Below are 13,507 nucleotides of genomic sequence, written 5' to 3' on the forward strand. Positions count from 1 at the left end.
CTTTTAAAGAGTTGTTTTCTGGCTGCATTGTGATGGAGACGGGGACATGTGGGTAGACATGTGGGTAATGGGCCTAACCTCAAGGAGAGAAGAGAAAAACAGATATGCCGACACTAGCCAGGACTAGATTTCATATCAATCAGCCTATTCAGATTTGATCCCTGATCAGGCTTTCAGTAACAGACACTATGAGAAGAAGATAACATCAGTACAGCAAACTGATTTTATAGCTCTCACTGATGTAGCATTCCAGAATTGAACGAACTAACGAAGGTTGAAATTAAGGGGGAAATGTATCATTTCAGATGTAATAGATAGTATAACTAATAACAGGAACAGAGAAATGTTATAGATGGTAGAACTACTATATGAACAGAGAATATTAAGAAAATTAAACGGGAGTAATGTAAAATTCAAATTTTACACACTGAAACATGTAAAATCAGTGGGCTCGACAGAAATGTGGGGGCCTTAAGAAAATAGGAACTTCTCCAAACTCAAAATTATAAGAAATACCCTCTATCTAGCACCCTCAGTTACAATCAAATGCCGTATGCCTAGCCTCTACCTATATTATAGGTTCATTAAAGTGGCCTATTACATTTGCAATGAAACTCATTTAACTAAAGGTCCAGAACATATATAACCAACTCAAAGCTTATTCTTAATAAAACAAGTCCATTTTAGTTATGCATCTACACAAGTATTTATCATATTTTTTTCCAAAATTTATTTTTTGGGAGAAGTGATATACCTCCAATTTTGGATCTTGCACAAATCTTCCAACAACAGAAAATCGTTGCTTTCATTGCGCTCCTTTACTGCCGAAGCACCGGTTCCAAGCTTGTACAACGGTGATTTGGCCAAAAGAGCAAGAAGAATAGAGTTCTCAAGGTTTTCTGTCGAAACCTGGTGGAACTCACGAAATGGGACAAAATTTTGACCCATTTCATGCGAAACATTGAATTATAACATAGGTTTGGAATAGTTTGAACTAAATTTTGTTGAAACTGCTTATAAGATTAAAATTTCAGCACAACGCCGAAATTTTGGTTGAAAACTTGTATTTCGCATGACGTTTTGCTTTGAGGCCTTGCGAAACTGAAATGTTACGCCCTAACTTGGCGAAATCTCACAGAACCTTGAACCATGAGAGTGAGGAACAACAAAACTCAGGGCTTGTGGGCTAGTTGGAGACTATAGTTTAAGTGGGCCTTTCATCTTCAAATTTTGAGTTTGATCTATCTCTCTCATAGAAAAAAAGGGCATACGCAGTGCACGAGGCTCCCTCATGTACAAGGTCCGGGGAGGGGCGAGAATTATGTAGCCTTTAATGTAGGACTAGATTGAACACCCAACTAGACCCAAAACTGTAGTAACTTTTAAACCAAAGAACAACCATAACCAACCCAAACCTTAATATAGCTAATCAGATTACAATAAACAGCAGGACAAACCAGAGGACAGAAGTAGAACAATTCAAGCAACTAAATTTACTTCAGATCTGGAACAGTGATGTATCGACCTCAACAAGACAGTGCTATTGGTCAGATCAGCATAAACAAATCACAGGGATTAGCTAGGGTATCAACTAGGTTCACTCCACCTTATAAACATGAACCTCATGTCAAAAGATCAACAGAAAATAAACCAGACTAGTTGACCACCATTCTGGTCACTATAGTGCACTAGAAGATAGAAATCAATTAACACATCAGCCCTATCGATCTCAGAGTTTCAGAATTTCTGTAGCTGAATAGAGACCAGGAAAAACAGAGGCTTAGTGGTCCAATAACAGAGGCTGAACCATGAACAACAGCTACCAATTTTAATACATCAATAGCTGGAACAATCGAACCAGAATTCTGGACAGAAGTGAGTTAGAACAGAGATTGACCAGATTAGAGAGATTTAATATATCAGACAATCCCTTGGTCAGATTACTGTACAAATTGGATCGAGTCTTCCATACAGCAAGGGTAACACTCGACCAGAACCTCAAAGCCATCGGGTGGCCAGAACTCCAAATAGACTAGGTCGACAGAATAGGAAACAGATAGCTTAACCCAGAAATTTCTGCAGAAAAATTCAGATTACTTACCTGAGATGGCTGAAGAAGAATAGTAACAATAAGAAGAAGAAAAAAACACTTGAAAAGAAAGAAAGAATACTTGAAGAGACCTCTTGGACTTCATGCCACAAAGAGTCAATTGGATCAAACACCAATTCCTTCAGCCTTGATCAAACACAAGACAACTCTTCATGAAGAAGACAATAGCAACAGCCATTAATTTTTTTTATCAAAATCATTCTAGGCTTTTAGGAGCCTCCTCTTATTTATTTATAATGTTAATGGGGGAGGGAATTACAAAATAGAAGGTTCCTCAAAAAAGAAACCAAATATTCTCCTAATACAATAGTTACTAAAAACTGAAATTAGAAACTAGTTGAAAAAGGAAACTAACTACTAATTACTTGACTCAATTAATAACTTGACTCTTAAGGAAACAAATATAACTCAAATCAAGCCCAACTAAAAAGGAAACTAATGAAAATGGAAACTAACTAGTAATCCCGTACTCAATCTTAGAGCCCCCCTTTTAGACCCATAAAAGTGGTCTATTACACTTAAATCACATGGGATCAATGGCCCAACATGTATGGAACCCAACTCTAGGCTTATTCCTAATAAAACAAGCATATTTTGGTAATTAATCTGCATCAGCCTTACCCTGAGAATGTTGAGAGGCTGTTTCGACCTTCTCTCTCATACACAGCCACCCACAAACACACCCACATACCCGCAATCACGCTTATCTGATTAGGGTGAACAGAACTAGGTCGTTAACTTCAATGGATGTTCTCTTGGAAACCTGGGACCTTTTGGGGACTTGACGATTGATCAAGAATAGTCTTGTTTTGGTCTTAAAAGTTTGTCTGAGCCCTATATAGGGAAGGGGACTACAACTCTACAAGAGCAGAATTGCTTTCCTCACAACTGGACTTGGACCTATTTTGAAGGTGAGATTCACTAATTTAGAGGCTGAGGATGTTGCTTTTAATGTTATTGGTTGGATCAATAAGTGTGTATTGGGTTTGTCCTTAATAAATGTTAGTGTATATGTATCGGTTGGAGGTTTATGAGTGTCCTATATTGTGGGATGATTTGTTCCAAGCTAAGTGTTAGTTAGAATTTCTGTTAGAATATGTGTTTAAGTGCCATAGGGTCACATTAGTCCTTTCCCCCCTCCACCGACCCTATATAATGTTGGTCGGCTGGATGGGGGGGAGGAATACTTATATTTTTTACTTTTTCTTTGCTTATTATAAATAAAGGGTTTGTGTGATCAATTAGATCAGTCAAGCATTCTCCCCATTCATGCTGTTAACATGGTATTAAAGCATAATTTTCTGATCTAGGGTTTTCAACCTTCCCTTTTTCTCTTCTTCCATAATCGCAAAACCTATCTTCTCATCCTCCATCTTCTTCACAAGTGTCCATACTCTCCTACCTTTGTCTCCCTAATTCCCCATAAGACAATACTAGTGAGGTGACTCATATGAATCTAGTTGTTGTGCTACACATTACCTCAATGTTTTAAACCCCAAAACCTTGCAAGTCGATTAGAGTTCTTCCTTTCTCTGCTATTTTTATTCTTCCTTTCTTGGAGTTTGTTTCTTCCTATTTCTAAGAACAAATCTCCAACTATTGAAGAGCAAGTACAACAACCTAGAAGGACTCATCACTACTTACAAGATTGAATCCCATTTTCACCCGCGATTTCTCAAGAATTAGGGTTTTCTTCCATATCCCTGATCCCATCGATTTTTGGGTTTTCTTCCTCAAAATCGGATGATATTTGGAGGAGATCCTCCTGATCATATAGAGGAGATCGACCATCCCTATGGCCCCATCTGCCAAGCTTGTGCATGTGGTCCTTATCTTCTCCCAAAGTTAGGGTTTCTCCTCTAGTTGGACTATGTCATCAATTCTTAATCAGAATTAGATATAACTTGGAGGAGTGCTTCACTACCCTTACTGGGTAGTTCGATCCAAGTATAGGCCCTTTCTGACAACTGGTTTTGAAGATCTAGTATTTCTCTCACTCATTGTTGATTTCTCTTTAGTGCCATCATGTTTGAAGTAACTATTGCAGCCTCTAGATCTAATGGGTAAGGTCGCAATGAATACATGCCTTTCGGTACTAGCTTTGTGAAATTAGAGGGAACTACTTACCTAATCTGGCCCCGATCTACCTATCTTACCATTGCTAGCAATGGTCTCACTGGACATATAACAAGAAAATCATAGAAACCCTCTTCAGAGGATACTGCTTAGGACCAATGGATCACTAATGACTCTCTAGTAATGTCTTTCCTCATAAATTCTATTGATCGGTTATTTTTAGAGGTTCTTGTTGTTAGAAATTGCTGCTCAGATTTGGGCTACTTCCAGGGGAAACCTATGCACAAATAGGGAATGATGCTCAGGTTTTGATCTTCGCAAGAAGGTTCATACCACTAATGAACAGGATCTATTTGTGTCCAAGTACCATGTTAAACTTCGCACTCTGTGGTATGTGCTTAATCACTTTGTAGATTATCACCCTACCAATGTTGAAGACATTACTGCATATACTAAACATGTGGATAAAATCAGGGTGTATGACTTCTTGGCTGGTTTGAATGTTGAGTATGATCAGATTCGTATCCGAGTACTTAGCAGATCTTCCTTCCCCACACTAGAACAATCATTTGCCTTGGTTCATATGGAGGAGTGTCATCGTAACTCTAGGCTTCATCCTCCCACTACTGAGAAATCAGCCCTACAAAAGTGGTTCTACTACTTCTGAGGGAGCAACCCGTACTAGTGACACTATTAAGGAGGTGGTGAAATGTGAACACTGCAACAAGACATACCATACCAAAGCAACATGTTGAAAGCATCATGGGAAACAAGTTGATTTTGAAGCTAAGCGTGCTCGTGGTAAATCCAAGAACAAGGCTAATCAGGTTGGAGTTGTTGACAAATCGTCTACAATTAATATTGACCTCTCTCAGGAGAAACTCCTAGCTTTCAGGCACATGCTCAAGGCTTTTAATTCATCACCTCCTGCCAATTCAACCCCTTCTGGTTCCAACTTTGCCTATTCAGGTATTTTGTTTGGTTGTCACTAGGCATCAGTAGTCTCCAGTCTGTGGATCATTGACTCCGGTGCCATTGATCATATGACTAGTTCTTCCATCCTTTTTCATCAGCATTTACCGACCTCAGGAAGAGAGAAAGTTAGGGTTGCAGATGGCACCCTATCTTCCGTCTCTAGAAAGGATTCTATTCAGTGTTCCTCATCTATCACATTAAATTCAGTTTTACATAATCCTAATGTTACTACTAACATGTTATCTACTAGTAGCCTCACTAGGGACTTAAAACTATTAAGCGACTTTTTTTCCTTCCCACTGCATTTTTCAAGATCTGGCAATAGGGAAGAAGATTGGATGTGGTAAGGTGCAGGGTAGTCTCTATTTGCATGATGATGGTTGTCTCCCTACGACTGCGGTTTCTACTACTACTCTGCACTCTGTTTCCTTTGATTTACAACAATGGCATTGTGGTTAGGACACCCTATGCTTGGGACATTATCTCTTTTATTTCCACAATTAGTCAATGTAATAGGGATGAATTTTTTTTTTTTTTGTGAAGCTTGTACTCTGGCTAAACAAACTTGTTCCAATTATTTTCCATTAAATAAAAGAATTTCTTCAATTTTCCATTTGGTTCACTCTGACATATGGGGTGTCTTTAATTGTTACTCATGCACAATGTGGGTGTATATGATGCAACACAGGAGTGAGGTGTTCAGTTGTTTTCAGCGCTTCCATAAGATGATTCAAATACTATTCAATGCTAATTTGAAGATTCATCGACGTAATAATGGAACATAGTACAGGGGGGGGCAATTTTAGAAGTACCATGCTGATCATAGGATTTTACATCAGACTAGTTGTATTGGTACTCTAGTTCGGAGTTGAGTGGCTGAACGTAAGAACCGGCATTTACTAGACGTTGCCCGAGCAATGATGTTTGCCAGACAGTTCCCATCTCAGTATCGGAGTGATGCTATCTTCACTGTTGCCTACTTGATCAAACACATGCCTACTCGAGTCCTTGATTTCGGGAATCCTGTTGATGTTCTACCAGAAGATTAATCTTTTTTGGCTCCTTCGAAGACTTTTAGGTGTGCTTGCTATGCTAGAGATCATCACTCACTAGGAAAATTGGAACCTCGTAGCATTAAGTGTACCTTTTTGGGTTATTCTCCTACACATAAAGAATACAAGTGTTACCATTCTCCTACTTGGCGTACTATAGTCATCATAGATGTTGTGTTTCATGAGTCTGTTGGCTACGTGCCACCTCTTCAGGGGGAGTCTGGTATTGATAGTGAAGAGGTGACTTTAGATCTGCCAAATCTGCTTGCTCCACCAGTGTATCCACAATCCTCATTTGAAGATCTTGATATTCAGAAAGAGAGTGAGGGGGCAGAGATTGATGTTCCAGCTCAGGAAGAGATGACTGTTGTCCAGTGTACTATTGGAGAATTTCAGAGGCAGTTGATAATTCCACTCTTTAGGTGTATCCTAAGGGGGTCACATCAGAAACAAGCAACTTTAGATCACCACCGCTACTACAGCACCTTTGCACATCCCTTCTCTGGCTCTGGATCCAGAGCCTACTAAGCCTAACATGTCATCAAGTACAACTCCTATTGAGAAACCTATTGCTCTTAGGAAAGATATTTGGACTTGTATGCAACACCCCATAACCCATAATGTCTCTTATGATTCCCTTTCTCCTTCCTATCATGCATTTGTGTCCTCTCTTTCTTCTGTTCGTGTTCCCCAGAATTGGCAGGAAGCGTTTGCAGATGGAAAATGGAAGGCAGCAATGGTGGAAGTTGGAAGAAATGGGAGCCCTAAAAAAGAAAAAAAGAATGATATATGAGAACTTGTGACTCTTCCTCTTGGAAAGAGACCACTTGAGTGTAAATGAGTGTTCGTGGTAAAGCAAAAATTGGATGGCTCAGTGGACAAATACAAAGCTAGGTTGGTGGCTAAAGGGTTTACTCAGACATATGGAATCGACTACCAATAGACATTTGCACGGGTTGCTAAGCTGACTTCTGTCTGAGTTTTACTCCCATTTACTGTAAATCTGGGATGGGATCTTCAATAACTTGATGTAAAGAATGAATTCCTCCATGAAGAGCTCGATGAGGAAGTGTACATGGATATTCCACTAGCATTCTCTAGTGAGGGAACTCAGGGCAAGGCCTCTAAATTGAAGCGTGCTCTTTATGTGTTAAAACAATCACCTCAAGCATGGTTTGGAAGGTTTCACAAGGCAATGATCTCTGTGGGGTACATACAAAGTAATGCTGACCACACATTGTTCATGAAAAGGTCTGGTGATAGAGTTACTATGACCATTGTTTATGTGGATAACATTGTGGTAATAGGAAATTACAGTGTTTAGATTGGTCGTATTAAGGGCTTTCTTGGTCGAGAGTTTGAGATAAAAGATCTTGGAAAACTAATGTACTTTCTTGGGATTGAAGTTGCTTGGTCTTCTGAAGACATCTTTCTTAAAGGAAGTACATCCTTGATCTGTTATCTGAAATTGGATTGTTGAGATGTCATCCCTCTGATACTCCTATGGAAGCTAATGCTAGGCTCAAGGAAAAGGAGGGTGAACCAGTGGACAAAGGTCGTTATCAATGGTTGGTTGGAAAATTGATCTCTCTCTCTCTTTCCCATAGACAACCTGATATTGTTGTGACTATTAGCTTGGTAAGTCAGTTTATGCATGATCAATATTCCTCCCACATGGAGGCAGTTACACGTATCTTGAGATACTTGCAGTCAGCTCTAGGAAAATGAATCATTTTATCTCCTCATAATCATTTTAGGGTTGAAGCCTGTACATATGCTGATTGGGCTGGTTCACCCAACAGAAAGTCCATCTCGGGTTATTGTACCTTTGTGGGTGGAAATCTTGTTACTTGGCGCAACAAGAAGCAGAATGTGGTGGCTAGGTCCAGTGGTGAAGCATAATTTCATGCTATGGCACAGGGGATTTGTGAGTTGTTGTGGTTATGCACGTTGTTGCATGATATTGGTGTACATGTTCGTCTTCTTATGATACTCTACTGTGATAGCAAGGCTACTATCAATATTGCTCAAAATCCAGTACAACATGACCGTACCAAACATGTGGAGATTGACAGACACTTCATTAAAGAGAAGTTGCATGTTGGTTTGCTTTGTATTCCCTTTGTAAAGTTTGGTGATCAATTAGCTGATCTATTCACTAAATAGTTAGTCGGGAAGGTGTTTCATCCTTGTTTAATCAAGTTGGGCATGTGTGATATCTATGCGTCAACTTGAAGGGGAGTGTTAGAATATGTGTCTAAGTGCCGCCAGGGGCACATTATCCTTTCCCCCATCCACCGACCCTATTTAATGTGGGTCTGCTGGATGGGGGGTGGGCATACTTGTAATTTTTTTTACTTTTTCTTTGCTTATTATAAATAAAGGGCACATAATCACTTAGATCATTCAATCGTTCTCCCCATTCATGCTGTTAACACTTTCCTATTGTAACTAGAAGTAGTTTTCTATTGCGGTTAGAATTAGCTAGGATTAGCTAAGTAAAAGTTTGATTCCTGTTATGATTGTAATCTGAAGTATTATAAATAATATTTGGTTGCTGGTGGTAGACTATTCTTCAATCTTCCATTGTCTCTACTTTTCTTCTTCTTTCTCTTTGTTGTCTGCTGGCTAGGTTCTAATCTTGTTGCAATAAGAAATGTGACTATCTATGGAGGTTCTCACATTTGATTAAGTAAATCATCTGGGCTAGCACACCAATGGTATATCTCATTTTATTGGTAGCTGAGAACTGCAAACGATGAGGCTGATTGAAAACCTCAGCTTTGACACCCAAACCCACACCTCCATCCTGGTTGCTTTGGACTGACTCCTGCAGTTATGCTGGTGTATTGGGTCCCAGTCCTGGTGCATGGACTGGCTTCTGCAGATAGATGGATCTGCTCCAAACAGATGAAGCCTAGTCCAAATTAATCTGGCTGATGTTTGCAGTCTTATCTCCATTCCTGTATCTTGATTACTTGATTTGGAGTTTTCCTACATCATATTTCCATTGACTTATGACTTGATTTTGTTCATTCCATGTAACATGTAGGCTTTATGTTTGCCGGAAATTAGTACTGTTTTTTTTACATGCATGATAGGTATTACTGTATGCTGATGAAGCTACTATTATGCATCACAGGCAATTCAAAATGTCAAGGCTTCTGCAGCTGGTTTATCACGAGTCAATGGTGGAAAATCTGATGCCCCCGTGGAGGTTCCTAGACCTGAATCTAAGTTTCCTAAAGAGTTGCAAAAAACTAATTCTGTGGCCCCTAAAGAGTTGTATAAAGTACGGTCATCTTCTGTGCTGCCAGAAGGTTTTTTTGATAGCCCTGATACAAAAAGACAGAGAACTGGTATGAATGAATGTGTCATTAGACTGATTATTTATTTTTTTAATCTGGATCTAATTCTCCTTACGTTTCTTTTAATGATTGGGTGACTCTAGTCTGTACTCTGATGGCCTTAAGTGGAAACCTTTGATGTAAACAAGGTTTAAAAACCTGGACTCTCTAGTGGGCCTGATATATAACTCTAGGTAGCTGTGAGATTAAGATTGCAAATGATATTAATGGGATTAAAAGAAAGGGTATAGAATGAAAGCAACTATAATCATGAAAAAAAAAAAATGGATATGAGATAGAAGGGTTGAAGGGAGAAACTAAATAAGGTGCTTCAAACTGAAGCCTAATTGAATGAAACTTTATATATGGGCATATGGCTTCAAAAAGGGAAATTAGGGGAATGGATCAAAATACAAAAAAATTTCCTCCATAAACAATGGGGCTGTCCGGTTGAGGATTGATTTCTCCATATTGATTCAAGAATTAGCCGAGGCCATTACGTTGGCATAAGGCTGAGTTTGTTGTTGTTGTAATCAATTATTGATTCAAGAGGGGTGATTGACCAAAAAATAGATCTTTATTACTTTCTACAATAATAGGTTAAAAGATGGATCAGGAGAAAACAAATCAAAAGAAAAAAAACCATATATGTTGAATAGGAAGAAATGAAGGAAAGAATTTATTGGAAAGCAGATCTGGTATTAAATAGCTCAAAGGAATTTGAAGAAGCAATAATCAGCAGTAAAACTTAACTGGAACAGCAGCAAAAGCTCTCTTGACCATAGCGAAGGAACAGTCGGAATACAGCCAAGACTTAAGCATACCTCTTGGCAACCCAGTCATCTTATTCTATTTCTTTATCTTAAGTCTGTTGCAACAGAGAAAGGATAGACTTGTCAGTAATGATAGAGGTATTTCTTCTTTATAAGAAGATTACAATAAATCAAATAAGGGAAGTAGGGTAACGAGGACTAAGCGTCCCTATCTACAAGATACGCTGACTAAGCGTCCATATCTACAAGCTTTACTATGGTAAATAGTAAATAATAGAACTTAACCAAAGTAAGAATAGAACTAACTATAGTCATCTCAACACTCCCCCTCAAGTTGGTGCAAATATATCATACATGCCCAACTTGGAGACTAGAGAATGAAATGCCTTATAGTGAACAGCCTTGGTAAACACATTAGCTAACTGTTTTGCAGTACTAACAAAAGTAATACAGACAGTCCCTTGGTCAAACTTCTGTTTGATGAAGTGCCTATTAATCTCAATATGCTTGGTCCTATCATGCTGAACATGGTTGTGAGCGGTGCTGATGGCTGCCTTGTTATCACAGTATAGACGCATAGGACCTTCAACATTAACTCGGAGATCACTCAGTAGGCTCTTAAGCCAAACCAGCTCACAAATCCCTTGGGCCATTGCACGATTCTCAACTTCAGCATTAGACAGAGATACCACAGATTGTTTCTTGCTACGCCAAGTAACAAGGTTCCCTCTAAGGAAAGTACAATTCCCAGAGGTAGATCACCGATCATCAATAGATCCAGCCCAGTTAGCATCAGTAAAGGCCTCAATTTTCAAGTGCCCCTTATTATAATACAAAATACCATTTCCAGGAGTGGATTTCAAGTACCGTAGGATCCGGTACACAACATCAAGGTGAGGTGTCATGGACTCTTGGGATCATTAGGAAAACGGCTAACAATACCCACAGCATAAGCAATATCGAGCTTAGTGTGGGACAGGCAGATCAGACGGCCAACAAGTCTCTAGTACTACTCTTTATCAACAGAGTCACCCATTGCACTGCCTAGCTGATGATTGACTTCCATAGGGGTGTATCCGTGGGCTAGCACCCAAGCATACCTGTTTCACTAAGGAGATCCAAAACATACTTCTTTTGAGAAATTAAGATACCTCTGTTAGATCTAGCCACTTCAATCCTAAGGAAATAACGAAGGGGTCCTAGGTCCTTAATCTCGAACTCTGATGCTAATAAGGCCTTAAGGTTGGAATCTCCTCATCATTGTTACCATTAATCACAATATCATCAACGTAGACAATCAGAGCAATGACCTAGTTATCTTTCGCCTTTGTGAACAAAGTGTGATCAGCTTGACTCTGTCTATATCCAAAGCTTATCATAGCTTTCATGAATGGGCCAAACCATGATCTAGGAGACTGCTTGAGGCCGTACAACGACTTCTGCAACTTGCAGACACGTACGGCACTGGAAGGAGTGGAAAATCTAGGAGGAACATCCATGTAAATATCCTCTTCAAGATCTCGATTCAAGAACGCATTCTTGACATCTAGTTGTTAAAGATTTCATCCCAGATTTGTAGCAACAGATTGCAATGCACTGATAGAGTTCATCTTTGCAACTGGGGCAAAGGTTTCCTGGTGATCAATCCCATAGGTTTGGGTAAAGCCCTCAACCACCAAGCGTGCCTTGTACTATTTAACTGTCCCATCAGCCTTCTGCTTGACTGTAAACACCCACTTGCACCCAACTAAGAACAAGTTCCTAGGTACTATTTTTATCCAATGGCAGCATTTCCTCAACCATTACAACTTTCCACTTCGGATCATTATTGGCTTCCTTCCAACCCTGTGGAGTAGACACAGAAGACAACGAAGAAACAGAGGCCCTATAGGAGGGAGATAAAGATGCATAGGAAACAAAATTGGAGATGGGATGCTTGGTACAAGAACAAACTCTTTTTCTAACATCGATAGAAAGATCGTCCAGTAAAGGAGCAAAAGGTATAATATCAAGTATAGGAGGCTTTGATAGGTACAATATCAAGTATGGGAGAAGTATTACCTGATATTGGTGTACCAATGAAGGTGCTTCCGAAGGGTATGGATGGTTACCACTGGTGTCTTACTCCTTGGACCTTCGAGGGTAAGTGATCACATCTCTTACAGGCTGATCTGGTGGCTCACCCTGAGCAGGAGGCATACCCTAATTAGGAGACATGTTAATAACAGAATGAGGCTCTTCCTTAAGACTCTCCTCCTGAAGAGGTGACATGAGATACACCTTAGACTCATGAAAAGTGACATCCATGGTGACATATAAGCGGCGAGTAGGAGGGTGATAACACTTATACCCCTTTTGAGAAGCCGAGTAACCAAGGAAAACACACTATAGAGCCCGAGGATCAAGCTTGGACCTTGAAGGAGAGGAATTATGGGCAAAACAGACACACCTAAATACCCGAGGAGGAAGACGAGAAATAATTGTAGGATCAGGGAGAAAAGAAATAGGGGCTTAAAGTTAAGTACACGAGAGGCCACTCGGTTAATAAGGTGGGAAGCAGTAAGAACGGCATCACCCCAGAGATATTTAGGAACACCAGTAGAAAACATTAGAGCCTGAGCAACGTCAAGGAGATGAAGATTTTGCGCTCTAGAATCCCACTTTGTTCAGGGGTCCTAACACAAGAAATTTGAGAGAGAATGCACTGAGAATCAAGGTATTCCTGAAACTCCCCATCTATATACTCAGTGCCATTGTCATTACGGAGGACTTGTACAGTGGCATCAAACTAGGTGCGAAGCATGGCGTGAAAATATTTAAAACAAGTGAAGGCATAAGACTTATTATGCAGTAGATATACCCATGTCAAATGAGTACAATTATAAATAAAAGTAATAAACCAATGAAGCTATTCCTATCAATTGTCTGAGAAGGACCCCACAAATCTGAATGAATATAGAGAAAAAGGAATATCACTTTTATTTTCAGCAGGAAAGTAAGAGGTGCGTGTATGTTTAGCAAATGCACATACATCACACTTAAGTTGGTCCAAACCACAATGTTGAACTAAAGTAGGAAAAAAGCGATGTAAAATATGAAAAAAGGATGTCCCAGAAGACGGTGCCACTGTTGGAGTTGAGAGAGAGGGAGTTGTCAGAATGGAGAGTATACGCT

General features: G+C 39.6%; 1 protein-coding gene across 3 annotated transcripts in view; it reads left to right on the plus strand.

The window, feature by feature from the left end:
- LOC122066199 (protein ABA AND ROS SENSITIVE 1) overlaps positions 1–13,507 on the plus strand; it is a 35,211-nt gene that overhangs the window by 11,374 nt on the left and 10,330 nt on the right. For all 3 annotated transcript variants that reach the window (XM_042630024.1, XM_042630022.1, XM_042630023.1), the window contains exon 4: positions 9,356–9,572. In XM_042630024.1, the coding sequence (XP_042485958.1) occupies positions 9,356–9,572 (217 nt within the window). The remainder of the gene's footprint in view (positions 1–9,355; positions 9,573–13,507) is intronic.

The sequence above is a fragment of the Macadamia integrifolia genome, unplaced genomic scaffold (assembly GCF_013358625.1).
Source record: "Macadamia integrifolia cultivar HAES 741 unplaced genomic scaffold, SCU_Mint_v3 scaffold2288, whole genome shotgun sequence".
NCBI classification, from domain to species: Eukaryota; Viridiplantae; Streptophyta; class Magnoliopsida; order Proteales; family Proteaceae; genus Macadamia; species Macadamia integrifolia.